General features: G+C 43.9%; 2 protein-coding genes across 3 annotated transcripts in view; both read right to left on the bottom strand.

Moving 5' to 3' along the window:
- Positions 1-16,642, bottom strand: part of LOC128766396 (NACHT, LRR and PYD domains-containing protein 12-like) — a 58,073-nt gene that overhangs the window by 23,703 nt on the left and 17,728 nt on the right. The window lies entirely within an intron of this gene.
- LOC128766410 (ribonuclease inhibitor-like) lies at positions 1,061-16,630 on the bottom strand. 2 transcript variants are annotated; one of them, XM_053878028.1, is made up of 13 exons: positions 16,068-16,630; positions 15,087-15,386; positions 14,411-14,656; positions 14,246-14,338; positions 13,922-13,969; positions 11,382-11,427; positions 11,113-11,289; positions 10,376-10,549; positions 7,504-7,677; positions 5,458-5,631; positions 5,136-5,309; positions 4,240-4,413; positions 1,061-1,874 (listed from the first exon to the last, which is right to left on the bottom strand). In XM_053878028.1, the coding sequence occupies exons 1-13, from the start codon at positions 16,111-16,113 to the stop codon at positions 1,796-1,798; spliced, it is 1,905 nt and encodes a 634-aa protein (XP_053734003.1). In that variant the 5' UTR covers positions 16,114-16,630; the 3' UTR covers positions 1,061-1,795. The 2 variants fall into 2 exon arrangements, with proteins under 2 accessions (XP_053734003.1, XP_053734004.1); XM_053878029.1 differs by lacking the exon at positions 1,061-1,874 and having other exon boundaries at positions 4,290-4,413; positions 4,918-5,309.

The following is a 16,642-nucleotide window of genomic DNA, read 5'->3' as shown; positions in this document are numbered from 1 at the left end:
TGTCACTGGGCTAAACTCTCCACTCAATAGTCAACAGAAACACAGATGGACTTGAAGCAAGTTACGACACACACCAGAGACGGATCAGCACCTCCGTCTGTTCTAGTCCTTCCACTTCATCCACTTAAGTTTTGTTCCCTTCCCAGGTTTAGTGTGAGGAAATACAAGTATTAAAACTGACTTGTAAAACTGACGAAGAGGATTAAAGCTTGAAGGCAGAAATATTAAAAAAACAAAGAATAAGAAAACCCCCGACATTCAACCTACGGATTCAACGTGAAGAGGAGACAGAGAAAATCTGCTAGCACCTGCAGCTAACAGCACTGCAACAGTTGAAAACAAACAAATCGCCTGGGAGTGATGGATTTCAGGCAGAATGGTATAAGAAATTTGAAATTCAGCCTTTAATTGGACACTTTAAAAAAGCTGTTTTATCTCCATGCTGGAATCAGGCTATTATAACAGTTTTTGTTTTTGTTTTTGTTGTTTTTAGTTTTATTAATCTGTTTTTTTTTTTCATGTTTTCTATTATGTGCTTCACGGAAATTTGTAATGCAATAATTGAATTTCATATGTGCATCAACAATAAAAAATACCAGCTAATATAATGATAATAGCGCAAATCCATTTCCTGAAATGTGCCAAATCACGAACAATTGTCCATATTCTTGATGCCGCTACCTCAAAGAGCAATATGAAATTCATCTGTTGTTTGAAGCTCTGCATGACTCCAAAATGTATTGAAGCCAATCTGGCAGGTTGTGACGGTCTTTCTGTCTAACTCAAGTTTTTCTAAGTCTGTACAGTGTTAACGTCAGAGGCAGAGATGTTTCTATGCTGTCTAAAACTTCTTTTTTGCTTCATAAAGTTTTATCCTGCGTGTTGGAGCTGATCCGTTATTGTTGAATTGTGTTGACCACTGGGGGCGCTGCGCATCAATAAAGCGTATTAGTGAAATGGGACACGTGCCACAATTTTGCGACACAGTTGGAGTGTCATGACTTTACAAAAGGTATGAAAAAAATGACAACTAAAATAACTGTGACTTTATTCTGCTCCTCTCAAGCGTTTATTTAATATTATTTGGGAGCCACTTTGTACCTTTAATATTTCAAGCAACCAGAGCGTCAAAAATGCACAAGGATTTTTTACATGATGATAGAGAAATTTATATTGTGATATATTCCTCATCAAAATTCCACCATGTGTAGAGTCAAATAATAATTGAGAACCTCTCTCTAACTCAATCAGTTTAACAAGAAAAACAACAAGAAAACAACAATGATCATAAGAAGAAAGAAGTGAATCATGCAAATTTAGTTGTAAGGTAAATGAGCTTGTTCCGGTTTTATGATTAACGGTGACTTTAATGAACATATTGGAGCTCAGCAGGACGTGAAGACAGAAAACAATGAAAACGAAAGCTTTTCTTGTCCAAACATCTCTTGTGTTGTTTTCTTCAGAAGACATGTTTGCTTCAGGGGCCGATTTCTTCATTTGTCACTGTCAGCAGTTATGATGGGAGACTTGAAGCAGCAACACCATCACACACACGTGTTTCACACGCAGCTTTGTGTGTGCTCCAGATCTTCTCTCTTGCTGAGACAAGACTTTATATTCAGCATCATCAGAGCAGCTCAGACTCCAGGAATAACAGTTCTGTCCAAACTCAGACTCGTCTTCTTTCCCTCCGTCTCTCCTGAGAGTCACGGCCACAGAAACTCTTCCTCTCCACTCCACCTCCCAGTAACAGACACCAGTCACAGCGTCTCTGCTCATCACCTGAGGACACCGCTCAAACCTGTCGGGATGGTCCTGATCCATCTTCACGAGTGACATCATATTGTCCAGTAGGAGGAGCCAGCATGCTGTGTCTGGATCCAAAGAGAAAAGACCGAGAATAAGGCACAGATGGTGCTGATTGTGGAATAAGAGACCTTCTCTTCAAAAGACAATCACTTTCCCAGCTAGCCGGGGAAGTCTGCTTTGTTTGTCAAGATTAACTCAGGGGAAAACCGTGATGGGTCCGTGTTCTATGTCAGGTGAACAGTCCTCTGGGACTGGCCCAACCTCAAGAAGAAGCAGGAAGGCTGTAGCATCCCAGGATAACCAGCCTGTCATTTGTGAATGACACAGGTCTGTCCATGTAACGTCTCAGCCTGGATCTAGTAATGAGCTGGTGAGACTTCATGAATCACTGTCCTTATTATCAGAGCTCAGTAGGTGGCGCTCTCAGTTTAAAAATGATATGATGTTTCATTGGAAGTTGAAATCTAAAGATGTAGAGCAGAGAGTGCCACCTAGTGGGAAATAACATAGATTGCCTACGACACAGTGTTTCATGAAGCCTCATGATCCCATCACTACTTGTAGCTAACATCGGTCTAGCAAACATGATGATGTTCTGAAGTCCATGGTATGACATACAATATGAAGCAATGATGTTTCAAGTGGCACAGTAATGACTTCCGTGACTTCCGGGTTTGAATATTTGACTGATCCAGAAAGACCTTGTCGATCGCATGTAGATGAAAAACAGACATCGGACAGTGACCCTCACGATAAGAGATGTTTCTGAGAGAAATTTGATCTTTGCTGATGCTCAAGAGAGCTGTCTGTCTCTGACCTGCTCTACAGTCGTGGCTCAAGTAGATTGTGAGACAGCAGTGTTTCAAAGGTCGTGAGAGGAAAGTGTGGGCATCCCTGGTTCAAGAGTTCAAGCACGAGCACATGAAGGATTGCATTGATGTACAGAAATGATTGTTTTTTGATTTCATTTTTTTTTCAAAGTAATGTCTCAATTCAAAGAAAACTTTTTCTAAAAGTATGAGTCAAAATAATCCAGACTCAGTTTTTGACCATAATTGCTTTATCCTTGCACAGAAATGTCTTTTAAATAAGAAATATTGTTGTTTTTATTGTTTCATATACCTTTTTTGTTTACATTTCATAAAGAAGCAATGTAAAAGTCACTTGTTACACTTCAGTTTCACTTTTAATTTGGTCCATACTTGGATATTGTGTGAATATTGAACTTACCTTTTTAAGGAACATCATTACTGGAAGTTGAAAAGTGTTTTGTTAAGACATTGTGTTCCCAGAGTGAATGGAACAGAATGTAAGAGTCTTGATTTTCTAGGAACTGGGATTTTAATGTGTCTGCAAGGTTTGCTGGGTTAGAAAAGAAAGAAAATATGTTCTTGCCTAGAAATACAAACAGGTATGTACCAACATAAATAAATAGAAACAATAGTTAGGGGTCAGGGTTCTTGCTGCCAATGACCGATACGGATCACATGGATTGACAACGAATTTGTCATCAAAATGATGAGACCTTCAGTGTAGTTGATGTGAAAACATGAACCATTGAACACAGCAGCTATTCTGTCAAAAGGACAACTGAAAAACATTTCATTTGATGTGAGACGTCGCAATTTGTTGAATCTCTTGATACTGCTATGTCCATGAAATATTTACATACTGGCCGCTCGTAGCGATACTCTGAGGCAGAGACCACGCGATTTATGAGTTTCCAGTCCGGACATTTTTAAAAGTTTCAGACAACAGCCTGCTGCACTAACAGCCTGCAGGAACCAGTGGTCTCACTTTCATGAGCCTGGAAAACGCTCCGTGCTCTGTCAAGTGTTGGTGCTTGAAATGGCATGTTTCATTTTAACGCGCTTCCCTGCACAGCATTTTCCTGTACATGAGCAAACGTTAAATGACAGATTGAAAGAATCTTCATGGCAGACTGCTGCTTCACAGCTGATGCTGAGTGCAGCGAAGAGGGAGGAGGGGACGCGTTACAACCAGCGCGCCGGCTTGTCACTCGTGATCGGTTGTTGTGATCAGCAGTGACAGGTAGTGATCGGCATTCACTGATCACGCTGAAATCAGCCAATCATGATCGGTGATCGATCGATCAGAGTATCCCTAATAATAATGTAATATTAAAATTTGATCACTTTTGCACAGTTAGGACTATTATCTCCTGCTGCTAAGTGGACGGCTCTTTCATGACTGTGTTGGTGGCAACAAAGATGGATCTCTAAGCAGCTGCTCAGTCTCCACTGTCTCCTTGGTGCTTCCACTGGTGTCCAGCAGGAGAACATGTCATGTGTTTGGATTCATGTGCTCAGTTCAGATGAAGAGTCTGAGCAGCGTCACACACCCAGGATCACATGTTCAGTCTGAAGCTCTTTGGAGCTCAGTCAGTCAGTTCTGCTGTTCTGTCCATACCTGAGAGTCTCCAGCCTCCAGTCTGGACTCTCCACTCCAGCAGACAGCAGCTCCAGTCCGAGTCCTCCAAGTAGATTGCAGGTCAGGTCCAGCTCTCTCAGATGGGAGGGGTTAGAGGTCAGAGCTGAGGCCAGAGAAGCACAACCTCTCTCTGAGATCGCACACTGTGACAGACTGCAATAAAGAAAAAAACAGTGTGCATTGTGATGCTTCCACTGAGTGGTCTGGGTCGGTACATCTCAAAAAGGATAGGAAGGAATCCCTTTCCCCCTTGGACAGGTTTGTGTCCCCACTGAGTTTGGTGCTTTTTTTGGTGGCCAGCGACATGAACAGTGATGTCAACATTGGGCTGTATCATTCTTTCAATAGCAGAGCCATTCCAGCTCACGTTGTTGCTAATGACTCCAGTTAACAACAGCGAAATGTAGCACAAGACAGAAATTGCAGAAAACTGCAGAACATTAAAAAAGTCTCTGATCATGTGAACTTTGGCAAGACAAGTCACCAACAGACGACAGACCCTAGTTCACATGTCAACAATGGTTAAGAGGATTGTCTTGTTCAGACGCCAATTAATCGGCTAATGTTGTCTCTGTTGTTTTTGTTCCGGAACAAGAATGGCTGCTGCTGCAACTTGACTCAGACATTGTTCGCTCACGGCTGTGTGCATATAGGCACCTTTTTCTGAACCTTTTGGCTCCTCAGGTGAGTCGTCTCAAAAGGTGGCCTAAGTTGGGTCGGTTATTGAGGCCCCTTTAGACAGTAGAAACAGTGAAATAAGGATGACAATGTGATCCGTACCAACCCAGATCACTTGGTGGAAACACAGCAAAATCCATGAGAAGAACCAACCAGTTGTGGAGCAGAACTGAAGAGAGGAGATGATGTGTTCTGACCTGAGAGTCTCCAGGTGACAGTGTGGACTCTTGAGTCCAGCAGACAGCAGCTCCACTCCTGGATCTTCCAGCATGTTCTCGCTCAAGTCCAGGTGAATCATACTAGAGGACGGAGAGCTGAGGACTGAAGACAGAAGGGAACCACTTCTCTCTGACAGTAGACACCCGCTTAGCCTGTGAAAGAGACGAGTGTCATCAACAAGTCAGACTTTTTCAATACTATATTTTGACTAACAGAGGGTCTGAATCATGAGAATCCTGAGAGCAGAAGAACCGTCTAGTTGTGGAGCAGAACTGAAGAGAGGAGATGATGTGTTCTGACCTGAGAGTCTCCAGGTGACAGTGTGGACACTTCAGTCCAGCAGACAGTAGCTCCACTCCTGGATCCTCCAGGTCATTGTAGCTCAGGTCCAGTTGTGTCAGACGAGAGGACGGAGAGCTGAGGACTGAGGACAGAAGGGAACCACTTCTCTCTGACAGTCCACAAGAGTTCAGCCTGTCAAAGAGACAAGTGACATCAACAAGTGAGACCTTTTATATTCTCTGTTTTGCCAGGACAGGCCAGGTGTACTGAGAAGTTTGAAGTAGTATTTGTTATGGCTTGACTAACTTGTTTAAGTGACTTATCCACAGAGTTTGAGTTTGCTGTACAACGCTCAGGAAAACTGTGTTGTTTGTACTGTTCGTACTTAAATCAGGAGTTGGCTGCTGATCTGATCTCATGCAGACACGTCTCTTCTGCGTGGCTCGATCAGCTCAGGAGCTGGGTGCTGTGCTAGAGGCAGAATCAATCCTATTGAGACGTCACTGCTTGTTGATGAAATTTCAGATGGGGAGAACTATACTTCAAAACTAGCAATAACTTCAAAACGGAGCATCACTATGATGACCGACTTGCTGTGTCATGGAGAGGAGGACTTCAGCATTTGAAACGTCATCAGTCAGGAAAGCAGGGAATCCAGGACAGGTCCCCATTTAAACAGAGATGGCATGGTATTGTACTGAAGTCTTTGAGAGTGATGCCACTAGTGCTGTGTTTAAAAAATCGATTTTCTGATTCTGAATCGATTCGTACGTTAATTCCATAAAATCGATTCGTAGGTCCAAAGATCGGATTAATTATTTTACGTTTGAACACATATTCTCCGGGTGAAGTCCAACCCCTTTGAAAATGCCTGAAACGCTCATAGCAATGGTCTGGCACCATTTTGGGTTCAGACGCGACCAAACCAAAAATGCGCTCGACAAAAGCATAGAAATTAGCACGTTATGCCTAATGGAGGTATTGGAAGTGTTGCAGTATTGCGGAAATATGACCCAGCTCACGAGTCACGTGACGCGACATCACCCAGAGCTCCTTTCCAAGCCATCCACCGGGCCACAACAAATGAAACTCGAGCGAACTTTACCAATACCAGGTCATTCTGCACACTCTGTCAAAATAACTGAAGCGATTGCGGGCTTCATTTGCAAATATATGCGCCCGTCTTCCGTCGTTGAAAACGAGGGCTTCAGGCGGCTAATGAAAGTAACAGAGCCTCACTACGTTATGGTGTCTCGCAAACGTCTGTTATCCCAAACATGCACCAGTGAGTCAAAGAATACGTGAAAAGTAAGCTTCAGTCAGCAGTCAGGGGGGCATTACAAGTGATGCGTGGACATCTTCGCAATCTTACACGAATCTGACAACTCACTATATTGATGAGGAGTGGAACCTCTTCTCGTACGTGCTACAGACCACAGAGAACTGTTCACATACTGCACAATGACCGTCAGATTGCTGTGAAGTCAGTAACCAGCACTCTGTTTACATTTTCAATGGCTGAGAATATCTTTTTTTCATTTTGATAATAACATAAAATGCATTAGTATTAAACAGCAGCATCTTTTGGGTGAATTTTTAATGTCATATTTCTAATAATGCACCAGTCCCATGAGCAGTCACATCTGGTGTTCTGTGTCTGGATCTTTATTATCATTTACTATGAGTCCTTCATTCATTTCCTGTTGAATGTCAATATGATACTAGCATTAATACGTTGCGTAACCTGTCATGTGATTATGGCAACAGCTCAGAAAATGGTTCAAATACTAACCTGAATCGAGATTGGATCGGATCGAATCGAATTGAATCGTGACAATCGATTCTAAGTCATGAGAATCAGAATCGAATCGATTCTTGAAATTAGAATCGATACCCATCCCTAGATGCCACCATAGCATTAGCTCTGCATGTGCAGGCATTTACTCTCAAGCAGCTTTTAGTTTAGTTTTAGCAAAGAACGGCAACATGAGAGTTGGTCCCTCTGGCTACTGGGTTAAACTTTCACATTTCAGCTCTGAAGCTGGACACATGATGTGTCCATACCTGAGAGTCTCCAGGTGACAGTGTGGACTCTTCAGTCCAGCAGACAGCAGCTCCACTCCTGGATCTTCCAGGATGTTGTAGCTCAGGTCCAGTTGTGTTAGATGAGAGGACGGAGAGCTGAGAACTGAGGACAGAAGGGAACCACCTCTCTCTGTGAGTCCACACCAGCTCAGCCTGTGAAAGAGAATGGACAAAGAATTATCTATTTTGACAAGACTTTTCAGACTTTATTTAGGAAACACTGAACTCTTCACTTTGTCATTACCGTTATGCATCCTCGTTTGAAAGCAGCCGCCAAACAGGGCGTTGTTGGGCGAACATTTAGAGGGCGTCACATGTATTCATAGAACTGAAGTTACATTAGATAACTTAACATTTTCATGTCATACGTGCTCTGCCCTCTCCTGGGCTTCACTATTGGTTTCAAATGGTTTCAAGGGTTTGGAGTAAGTTTCAGGAGGTGGCATGTGAAGCCTGCTAAACCCTCCAGCATCATCACCACTGCGTCATGGAGTCCTCGGTTTACCTTCTCTACTGCCCAACCTTGAGAGAGTTCCCACTCGTCCACAAGAGCTCCCTCTCCCGACATCCTGTCTGCCTTGACGTTCAAGCTGCCTGGAACATGCCATCTCACAGTCTGTCCGCCCAGTGCAGAATGTCAGCTGTCACTCTAGGCTGGGGACCTCACCCCTCCCTGGTGATTTAAATACACCACTATGGGTGAGTTGTCCGCTCTGACCATGACGTGATGGCCCAACAACTAATTGAGCACTTTCTCTACCGCCATCACCTGCCGAGCTGCCATTGTCATAACTGCATAACTGCCATAATTCTAGCCAGATCCCCATTTACTGGATTTGGGTGCAGGGAATCCGGGTGCTCTTCTGTAAGTTCACCACTCATCACAGACATTTGATGTGACACAGCACTGCAGCAGTGTGGGCTTTTGCTTGCTCCCTGGACGATACTAGAATCAGCCAGTTGTCCAGATGGGTCAGAATTCTGATCCCGTGGCTCCTGGGCGACTCTAAAGCCAACTCCACGACCCCTGTAAAGGTCCGTGGAGCCAGGGAGTAACCGAAGTGGATACGGTTGAATTGAAAGCAAGTCTCCCCTTTCGCAAAACGGAGGTGTCTGCTTTGACAACTCGTTGTACTGGTCCCAAGGTTTCACGGGAGACTTGGTTTTGGATTTGGCGGACCCGCCTACCTCCAGGGTAGCCGCTCGCTTTTCACGGTCGACGGCCGGAAGAACCATACAAGCAGGACAAGAGCTCCACTCCAGCATGTGTTGTAATCCTGAACACTTTACACAAGAAGGGTACCGTATTTTCCGGACTACAGAGCGCACCAGAATATTAGCCGCACCCACCAAATCTAAGAAGAAAAATGGATCTTTTTCATACATAAGCCGCACCAGTCTATAAGCCGCGGGTGCACTGTTGCCGTCTGTGCCGCAGAAAATTCATGAGGATCACTTCTAGCGATCCTCTAGTACTAGTTTTGAAAACGGGGTCCAGTGTCGAGACTGAGTCATGAAACAATCTTACCAATGTTCTGAACTCCAGTCATGAACTCATCACATCTTATTTACATTTAAAGTGTTCAAAAAGCGCCGTTTTCACCGTCCAGTAGATCGTCTCTGTTGGCAGAGCTGTGGACACAAGGGCGAAAACAGCGCAATTTGAGCGCTTTAAAGGTAAATTAAACGGCCGTGATGTGACGAGGCTCAATATTTTTGCCAGCAAATAGCATGCTCATTAGACTGTAGAAAGTAGGGATGCTCTGAAAGACAGGAAGAGCACTCAGCTGAAGCAGCTGTCTTCAACCACTTTCATGAAAGTTCTCACTCTGGACGTTTGCAAACGTCTCAGATTCAGGGGGTGGACCGCGAACGCTGCATCTGACACACACAAGACTGCAGCGGGTTCGGTCCCGGTTGATTCCGTCTTAAAACGACACCTGAGAAAGGCTGCTCATCTGGCGCGGTGAAATTAATGATTATTTCTTGGGCAGTATGCTCCGCATTCCGAATGTCACGCTCAGACCGGCGAGTGTCCGCGAGTGACTGCTAGTTCCTGCAGTTTCACTTTCATGAACAACAGAAAACTCACTGTGCTCTGTCAAGTGCTGGTGTTTTAAATATCGTATTGAAATTGTGGCGTTGACGCCTTTTAACGTGCATGTGCTGCAGGAGGCAAACTTGACATGACAGACTGAAAAAAGCTTCCGCATTAGACACGCCGTTGCGGGCGGTGCCTCATCAGAACGGCTGCTGTCACATGTGATCGGATTTTGTGACCAGCAATGACAGGCAGTGGTCGGCATTCACAGATCACAACGAGTTCAGCCTTTCATAATCGGTGGCCGGTTGATTGGAATATCCCTGTAAAAATCAATATATTAGCCGCATCGTTTTATAAGGCACAGGTTTCAGACCGCGAGAAAAAAGTTGCGGCTTATAAAATACGGTAGTTATCAAAAATCAGGCATCTCCACTTTACAGATACTGCAATGTTTCAATGACTTCATATTTCCAAGCATCCAATGATGTTGATAACGCACTCACAGGCTGAGTGACAAAGGAGGGTGCATAACGGCGGACAGAAAGTCTCATGGGGAGAGGTGGATCCTTTCTGGGTGGCGAGCAAATCAATCGCGCTCAGGCCTGAAGCAGGGCCCATATGACATAGAACCTCTTTCCTCTGTTGTTGTGGTTGGGAACATAAAAGGACCTTCTGCTTTGTTGGTGCAGTGTGCTTGACTTTTGTGATAGACCGAGTTACACTTAGAATGAAGTTCAGCGCATCTGGTTGTTTTCACTGGTGCAAACAAATGTCAGCTCTGAAGCTGGACGCATGATGTGTTCTGACCTGAGAGTCTCCAGGTGACAGTGCGGACTCTCCAGTCCAGCAGACAGCAGCTCCACTCCTGGATCCTCCAGGTCGTTGTAGCTCAGGTCCAGTTGTGTCAGACGAGAGGACGGAGAGCTGAGGACTGAGGACAGAAGGGAACCACTTCTCTCTGACAGCTGACACCAGCTCAGCCTGTGAAAGAGAACTCATAAACTGTACAATCCTCTATTTTGAGAAGACTTTATTTGAAGACACACTGAACTTTTCAACATTCAGAAGATCAACACATTGTTGTTGGAGTATTTCAAGAACTTTTACATCAAGCAGTGTTTTTCAGAAGAGCAAACTATCCTGCAAACTGCTGATTCATACAGATGTTGATGTTGTTGATTTGATTGTGATGAAGATCAATGATGAAGACGTGAAATGTATAGTTTCCAGGAGCTCTTCATCACTTGTCTATGTGAGGACACAATGTCTGCTCAGGTGGGTGGTTAACCCTTCAAGCAACGTTTGAGGTGATTCTCCAGGACACATCCTCCTGTCATGATTAACATCCATTAGCACTACGGCTAATGCTAGCTCAATGTCTTGGTTCCACTTCAGATCACCAAGCACATCACTGCGGGAGAAACCTGCTGAAGATTGATGCCACTAAGAATCAGCTGCTGCGTTGAAGAGCAAACTGAAGTTGAAGTCTCCACCTCTGACTTTCACATTTCATCTCTGAAGCTGGACACATGATGTGTTCTGACCTGAGAGTCTCCAGGTGACAGTGTGGACTCTTCAGTCCAGCAGACAGCAGCTCCACTCCTGCATCCTTCAGGTCATAGTTGTAGCTCAGGTCCAGTTGTGTCAGACGAGAGGACGGAGAGCTGAGGACTGAGGACAGAAGGAAACAGCTTCTCTCTGACAGCTGACAGTCCCTCAGTCTGAGAATAAAATGAAAAAGGAAATCATCATCATCAACATTCATATTTAGTTCATCAGAGATGTTTCAATAATCATTGTGTAATCCACTTACACAACTTCATTTGAAGCCTCGACCGCCTGCCTGACAAGCTCTTCCTCTGAAGAGAAGCAAAACACCATTGGAAACACAATCAGATCATTTTACATTGAAAGGCAATTACATTGATTCTGCAGGAATCTGATTACATTGACAACTGCAGGAGGATCCAGAAGTGACGTCATAGGTCCACATCTTGTACGTATGTTAATATCTGGGCTTTGGCTGCAAGTCATTTTGATTTTTCAAACTGTTCCATGGTGTTTAATGAGGGCAAACCTTCAGCTGCTCACAGCTCTTCCTGACCAAGTGTTTTTGATGGGTGGGGGTTATGCACGTTTTTTGTGCAAACAGACACACACTGATCTATCATTTTAAGACACTTGGTTTTTTTTTTAAATTCAATTGTCTATTTTGATTCTGTTCAATTGTGACTTCGACAGCTTGCCTGAGAGGCTGCAACTCATTTTGCAAAATAAGCAAGACAGCACAAGCGAGGAATAAAACATTTGTGTCTGAGCGGTCCCTCAAAAAAACATTGAAGCAGTGGGAGAGTTTGATATTTATTCAATTGATGACAATAAAAACACTACCTTTTAATCCAGAGAAGTAAATTTCACTACAAGCTACAGCCATTCTCATTCTCATTCTTCTCTGTCCACTCCTTCAGATGTCTTTGTCGACTTGGTTCACTTCAGTTCTGTGACTTCAATGCCACCGAGAAAAAGGGTCCGGAACTAAACTTGATTCTCTTTCAGAACCTGTGCATACTGTCGTTGTTTCTTGAGAATGGTGAAATGTCTCAATTGCCACGAGAATCCCTTTCCCTCCCATTCCTTACAGTATAATGTCTCTTTCTTTGCTATGCTCCAAAACATGACAATGATGGAGCATGGTCTTGCCCCATCAGGTTGGTGTGACACAGCAGGGATGTGCACATTCTGAAGGTCAGGTGCGTCTCCCCCAGTGTTGGGCAAGTTACTTTAAGTTAGTAACTGAGTTACAGTTACTAGTTACCTCCTTCAAAAGTAACATTTTTACTTCAAGTTACTCATTACTTTCAAAGTAACTTGTTATGAGCGAAAAAAACTTTTTTTTAACGGTTTATTATAGCGGAGCTCAAACATAATCATCTTAAAACAGTCACGGTCAGCGGGCTGGGTCGAGAGCCAGCAACAATGGGACAGAATTGGCCCCATGATTGTTGTTTGTGCTGAACTAGATAGTCAGGTCATAAAAGCTATCTATCCATCGATCAGCACTAACCCGTGCAATCCCATAACAAAGTTATTTCCACGAGCTTGGTCGACGCGTGGACTTTCTGAAGACGTTTCGCCACATGGGAATTGATCATTTTGGACGTGCACAGTGTTTTCGAGCCTCCACATCACTTGCGCACCACTACAATATTTCTCTGGTGTTTTACAGCTAAAAATGGAAAATAATGAGAATATTGAACCACCATCATCACGTGATGCAGCGCCGGGCAGGTGAAAACCATCATGGCTGCTCATGATGGTTTTCACATGACCGGCGCTGCATCACGTGACTAATGTGGGCTTCACTTCCACGCAGAAGTTTTTAATGCATATTATGGACAATGCTTTTAAAACATGTTAAAGAGTTTGTACTTTTTAAAAGCATTTGAAATTTTGGCAAAGGATCGCGTTACGGCACTTCTGACAATAGATAACGTAGTCCCAACACTGGTCTTCCCATACTTTAAGACCCTCATGCAGCAGGTTCTCCACAAAATATTCGGTTAGAGTAAACTCCTTCTTCTTCCCTATATTGCCCCATCTGGACCATCTGGAACTCTGCAAGTCCAACACCTATTTCTCCGGCGTCGCATGTAGCTGAAGCACCTATGTAACAACTTCCTCCATGTTGTGGATCATCTCAACTGTGAACTTTTGATAATTAATTCATTAATTTCAAATTTCTCAGGTTCTCTTGGGAGCTTCCACTGCATGTTAAATGGTACCATGTGATGCAAAGCTACGTTGCTGCACTGAACTCCACCGAAATCATCAGGACATTTAAATGTCCTCAGAAGTCCCTTGGATGCACACCAAAGACTCTTTCTGCATCACAGAGCTGACAGAACCAAACACTATCATCTCTTTTCTGTTATCCTTCATTTGCCCCACAGTGGGGGAATTAAACTCTTTATTTCCAACCAAAGATCAGAACAGCCTGAATGGGCAATGTCTGCCTGCACGTTGCCAGGATATGCTGGGACTTCCTGCAACAGGAGGGTATTGCTGTTCTGAACTGGCCGCCGTATTCATCTTGACAGGCGTGTCCGCCAGCGGGTTCCAGTTACAACTTCCAATATCGACCAAACACTGCCTACAGTTGGGTCCTGTCCTCCTTGAGTTTAAGTCCACACTTTCGAGGTGAAGCTCATGTGGATGTCATCCACTGTGGGGCTGCATCAAAGCTAGATCTGCATGCCAAGTGGCAGAAAACTAGTTTGTGGAAGGAAACCGGAATGTGTTGTTGTGACGCATCGTGGATGTGTTTGTGAAGTCTGATTATTGATGAGCTCCCACCTTCATTCAGAAGAGGATGTTCTTCTCTGGCCTGGTTCTCAGGTAAGCCTGTCAATGATAAGGTTGACAAGGTCAACGCCACTGAAATGAAATCCAAAACATAGAATCGCAAGGTCCCACTTCACACTGCAAATGTCTCCAGTACTTACTTCTTCTCAGGTCATCTCCTCCAGTATTCTATATTCACTTTCATCAATCTCTGCTCACACAAGAAGCACCAGCCAGGACCTCCACAATGTCATGACCCACCACCAGAAAGGCAACCTCTGAGCTCAGTGAGTGTCCTCTTGTGTTGTCAGTATGTGTGTGTGCTTCATGCTTCACCTCTACGTCTCCTCCAGTACACAAGGCCCACAATCAGGAGCACAGCAAAGATTGACACAACGACGGCAATCCAGATGATAGAATCCTTCTTTTCTGTGGGAGAAAAAGGTTTTGATGATTTCATCAATGTTACAAAGTCACAGGCTCACAGAAGACCACACGCACCTGGGAAACATTTGCCTGCTGCTAATGTAGCTTTGTCTTCGCTCAGAGGGTCCTTCACATGGCAGGTGAACACCCTCTTGTCATCTTTGTTCAGACCAATCGTCAGGTTGGAGCCAGGATGTTGAGTCCCATCAAAGCTCCATTCAAAGGTCAGTAACTGAGGGTGACTGGACTCAGCAGAGCAGACCAGCTTTGCCTGGTGGTCACCATCCATCTCACAGGAAACATTGGTGATGGAGACTTTAGCTGGACAAAATACACAAATGAATATAACTAGAAATACACGCCACACGTTTAGCTAAGATAGAATCAACCTGTAACGCTAACTAAAATCATGGGTTGATCATGGATCTGATCAAAGTCAGGCGACATGAACAGTAGTATTCAATGCCATGAGTGACTGGCAGACATGGATGATTGGAAGTGACTAGAAAAATATCACAAATTACAAGTTTGGAGACATTTTGCAAAGCCAGACGTTTAAAGACGTGGAGAGAGGAGGCAGAGTTCAAAGTGGTTATACTGTATTGGGTTGTGTTATCCCCTTGTATTTATTTATTTTTCAGCGTTGGACTCTTTTTGGACCCAGAACTATGGTGGAGTCACGACTGCAGACTGTTTTCATCATCAATGTTAGTATCATCAGAGACTTCACAGCGAAGCAGAATGAACTCACCAATGACCTCAAAATGATAATACATCTTTTGTACTGGATTCTCCTGGTTTTTGTGCCAAACCTCCAACTCATATTCTCCTCCATCCTCAAACCGAACATCTTTGATCCAGAGCTCTGCAGAATACCGGTTCAGCATGATTCTGCCTTTGTACGAGCCGTATTCCTGTTTTTCTCTGCCGTTGACCATAACAACTTCTTTGCCGTTATGTCTCCAAAAAATCTTCTCTGGAGGAACAAAGTCTGGCGGCTTGATGTAGATCTCATGACCTTTTAAGGAATATTCAAGGCCCCGTGCTGCAGCTGAGAACGACACAAGAAATATGATGTTCAGAAAAGGCTTTGATTGTTTTAGGATGTGCGACACTCTTGAACCAGTCGTCCTGGTGCACCTGCAGCTATTGATATGCTAACATGATAGTAGTGTACTGATTCTGAACGGATGCTCAAATCCAAACCATTACCACAGGAAATGGTCCTTAAAGGGCCCTATTATTATGGTTTTCCATGTTTGATGACGGTCAGCTACGCCTCACGTGTGTTTGCGTCACAGTCGATGAATTTACTTTCAGAACTGTTTCCTGGTGCGTTCTATTGTTGCAGAACTGCCTCGGGCAGATACACAAGACTCTCAGTGTTGGGTGGGGTTTTCTCTTCATTGTTATCAAAACATAACCAATATGTTGTGTTTTATAATCATAATACATCCTGGGTATGATGTGGCTGGATTGTTGTTCACATCTTCGTCTGCTCCCCAGAGCCACTGTATGATGATGCCACCATATCTAAGCATCACAGCTGTGAATATGATGACGCCCTCGTCCTGCAGTAGTGAAACAGTAGTTTCTGAGGATCGTCATCCACACACTAGCGTGACTGTAATGAAGAGCTGTAACAGTTTTAATAAACATCTTCAGCCACTCTTGGAGCTCCGGGAAGTCACCGACCAAAACACTGTGGCACACTGGAAGTAAAGCCACATACCGAGACTGAAGATGAAGAAGAGACAGCACAGTAGTGTGGCTCCCATCACTCCACTGATCTGGACTCCTCATGAACATGAACCAATGCTTCCTTCCGTTCTTCCACTTGTGTTAATCCACTCACGGAGGACACTGATCAAGAATGAGCAGGTTGCTCCTGAGACCTGGTATGTAGGTGTGTCTGGGTGTGTCGTGTCAAAAGTGAAAGTACGGCTCATACTGCAACTTAAGTTGGGCACAAATTACAGTATTGACCTCGGCAGCACAAGACTGTTCCACCCTCCTGCAGCTTGTTTATTGAATGAAGAAATATGTCACTCTTAAGGCCCACAAGTCCTTGAAAATGAAATTGAGTACTTTTTTGAATTTCAGTTTTTCTTTAGCAATCAAATTTCACAGCTAAGCTTTGCATCAAAATATAATTTTAAATGTTGTCTGCCATTTTAAAGTGTGCAGAACGATACGCTCCGCTTATATTGAATGACAGACAAGGACTACAAAAGGCTGAAATGTGGGAGGAACTGCACACATGAGTCGTTTCTTGTTTCAACTGCTCACTGAAATGGCAATGACCAA

Source organism: Synchiropus splendidus, chromosome 10 (assembly GCF_027744825.2).
Source record: "Synchiropus splendidus isolate RoL2022-P1 chromosome 10, RoL_Sspl_1.0, whole genome shotgun sequence".
In the NCBI taxonomy this organism is placed as follows: Eukaryota; Metazoa; Chordata; class Actinopteri; order Syngnathiformes; family Callionymidae; genus Synchiropus; species Synchiropus splendidus.
Note: the sequence above shows the minus strand (reverse complement) of the source record. Positions and strands in the feature narration are given on the sequence as shown.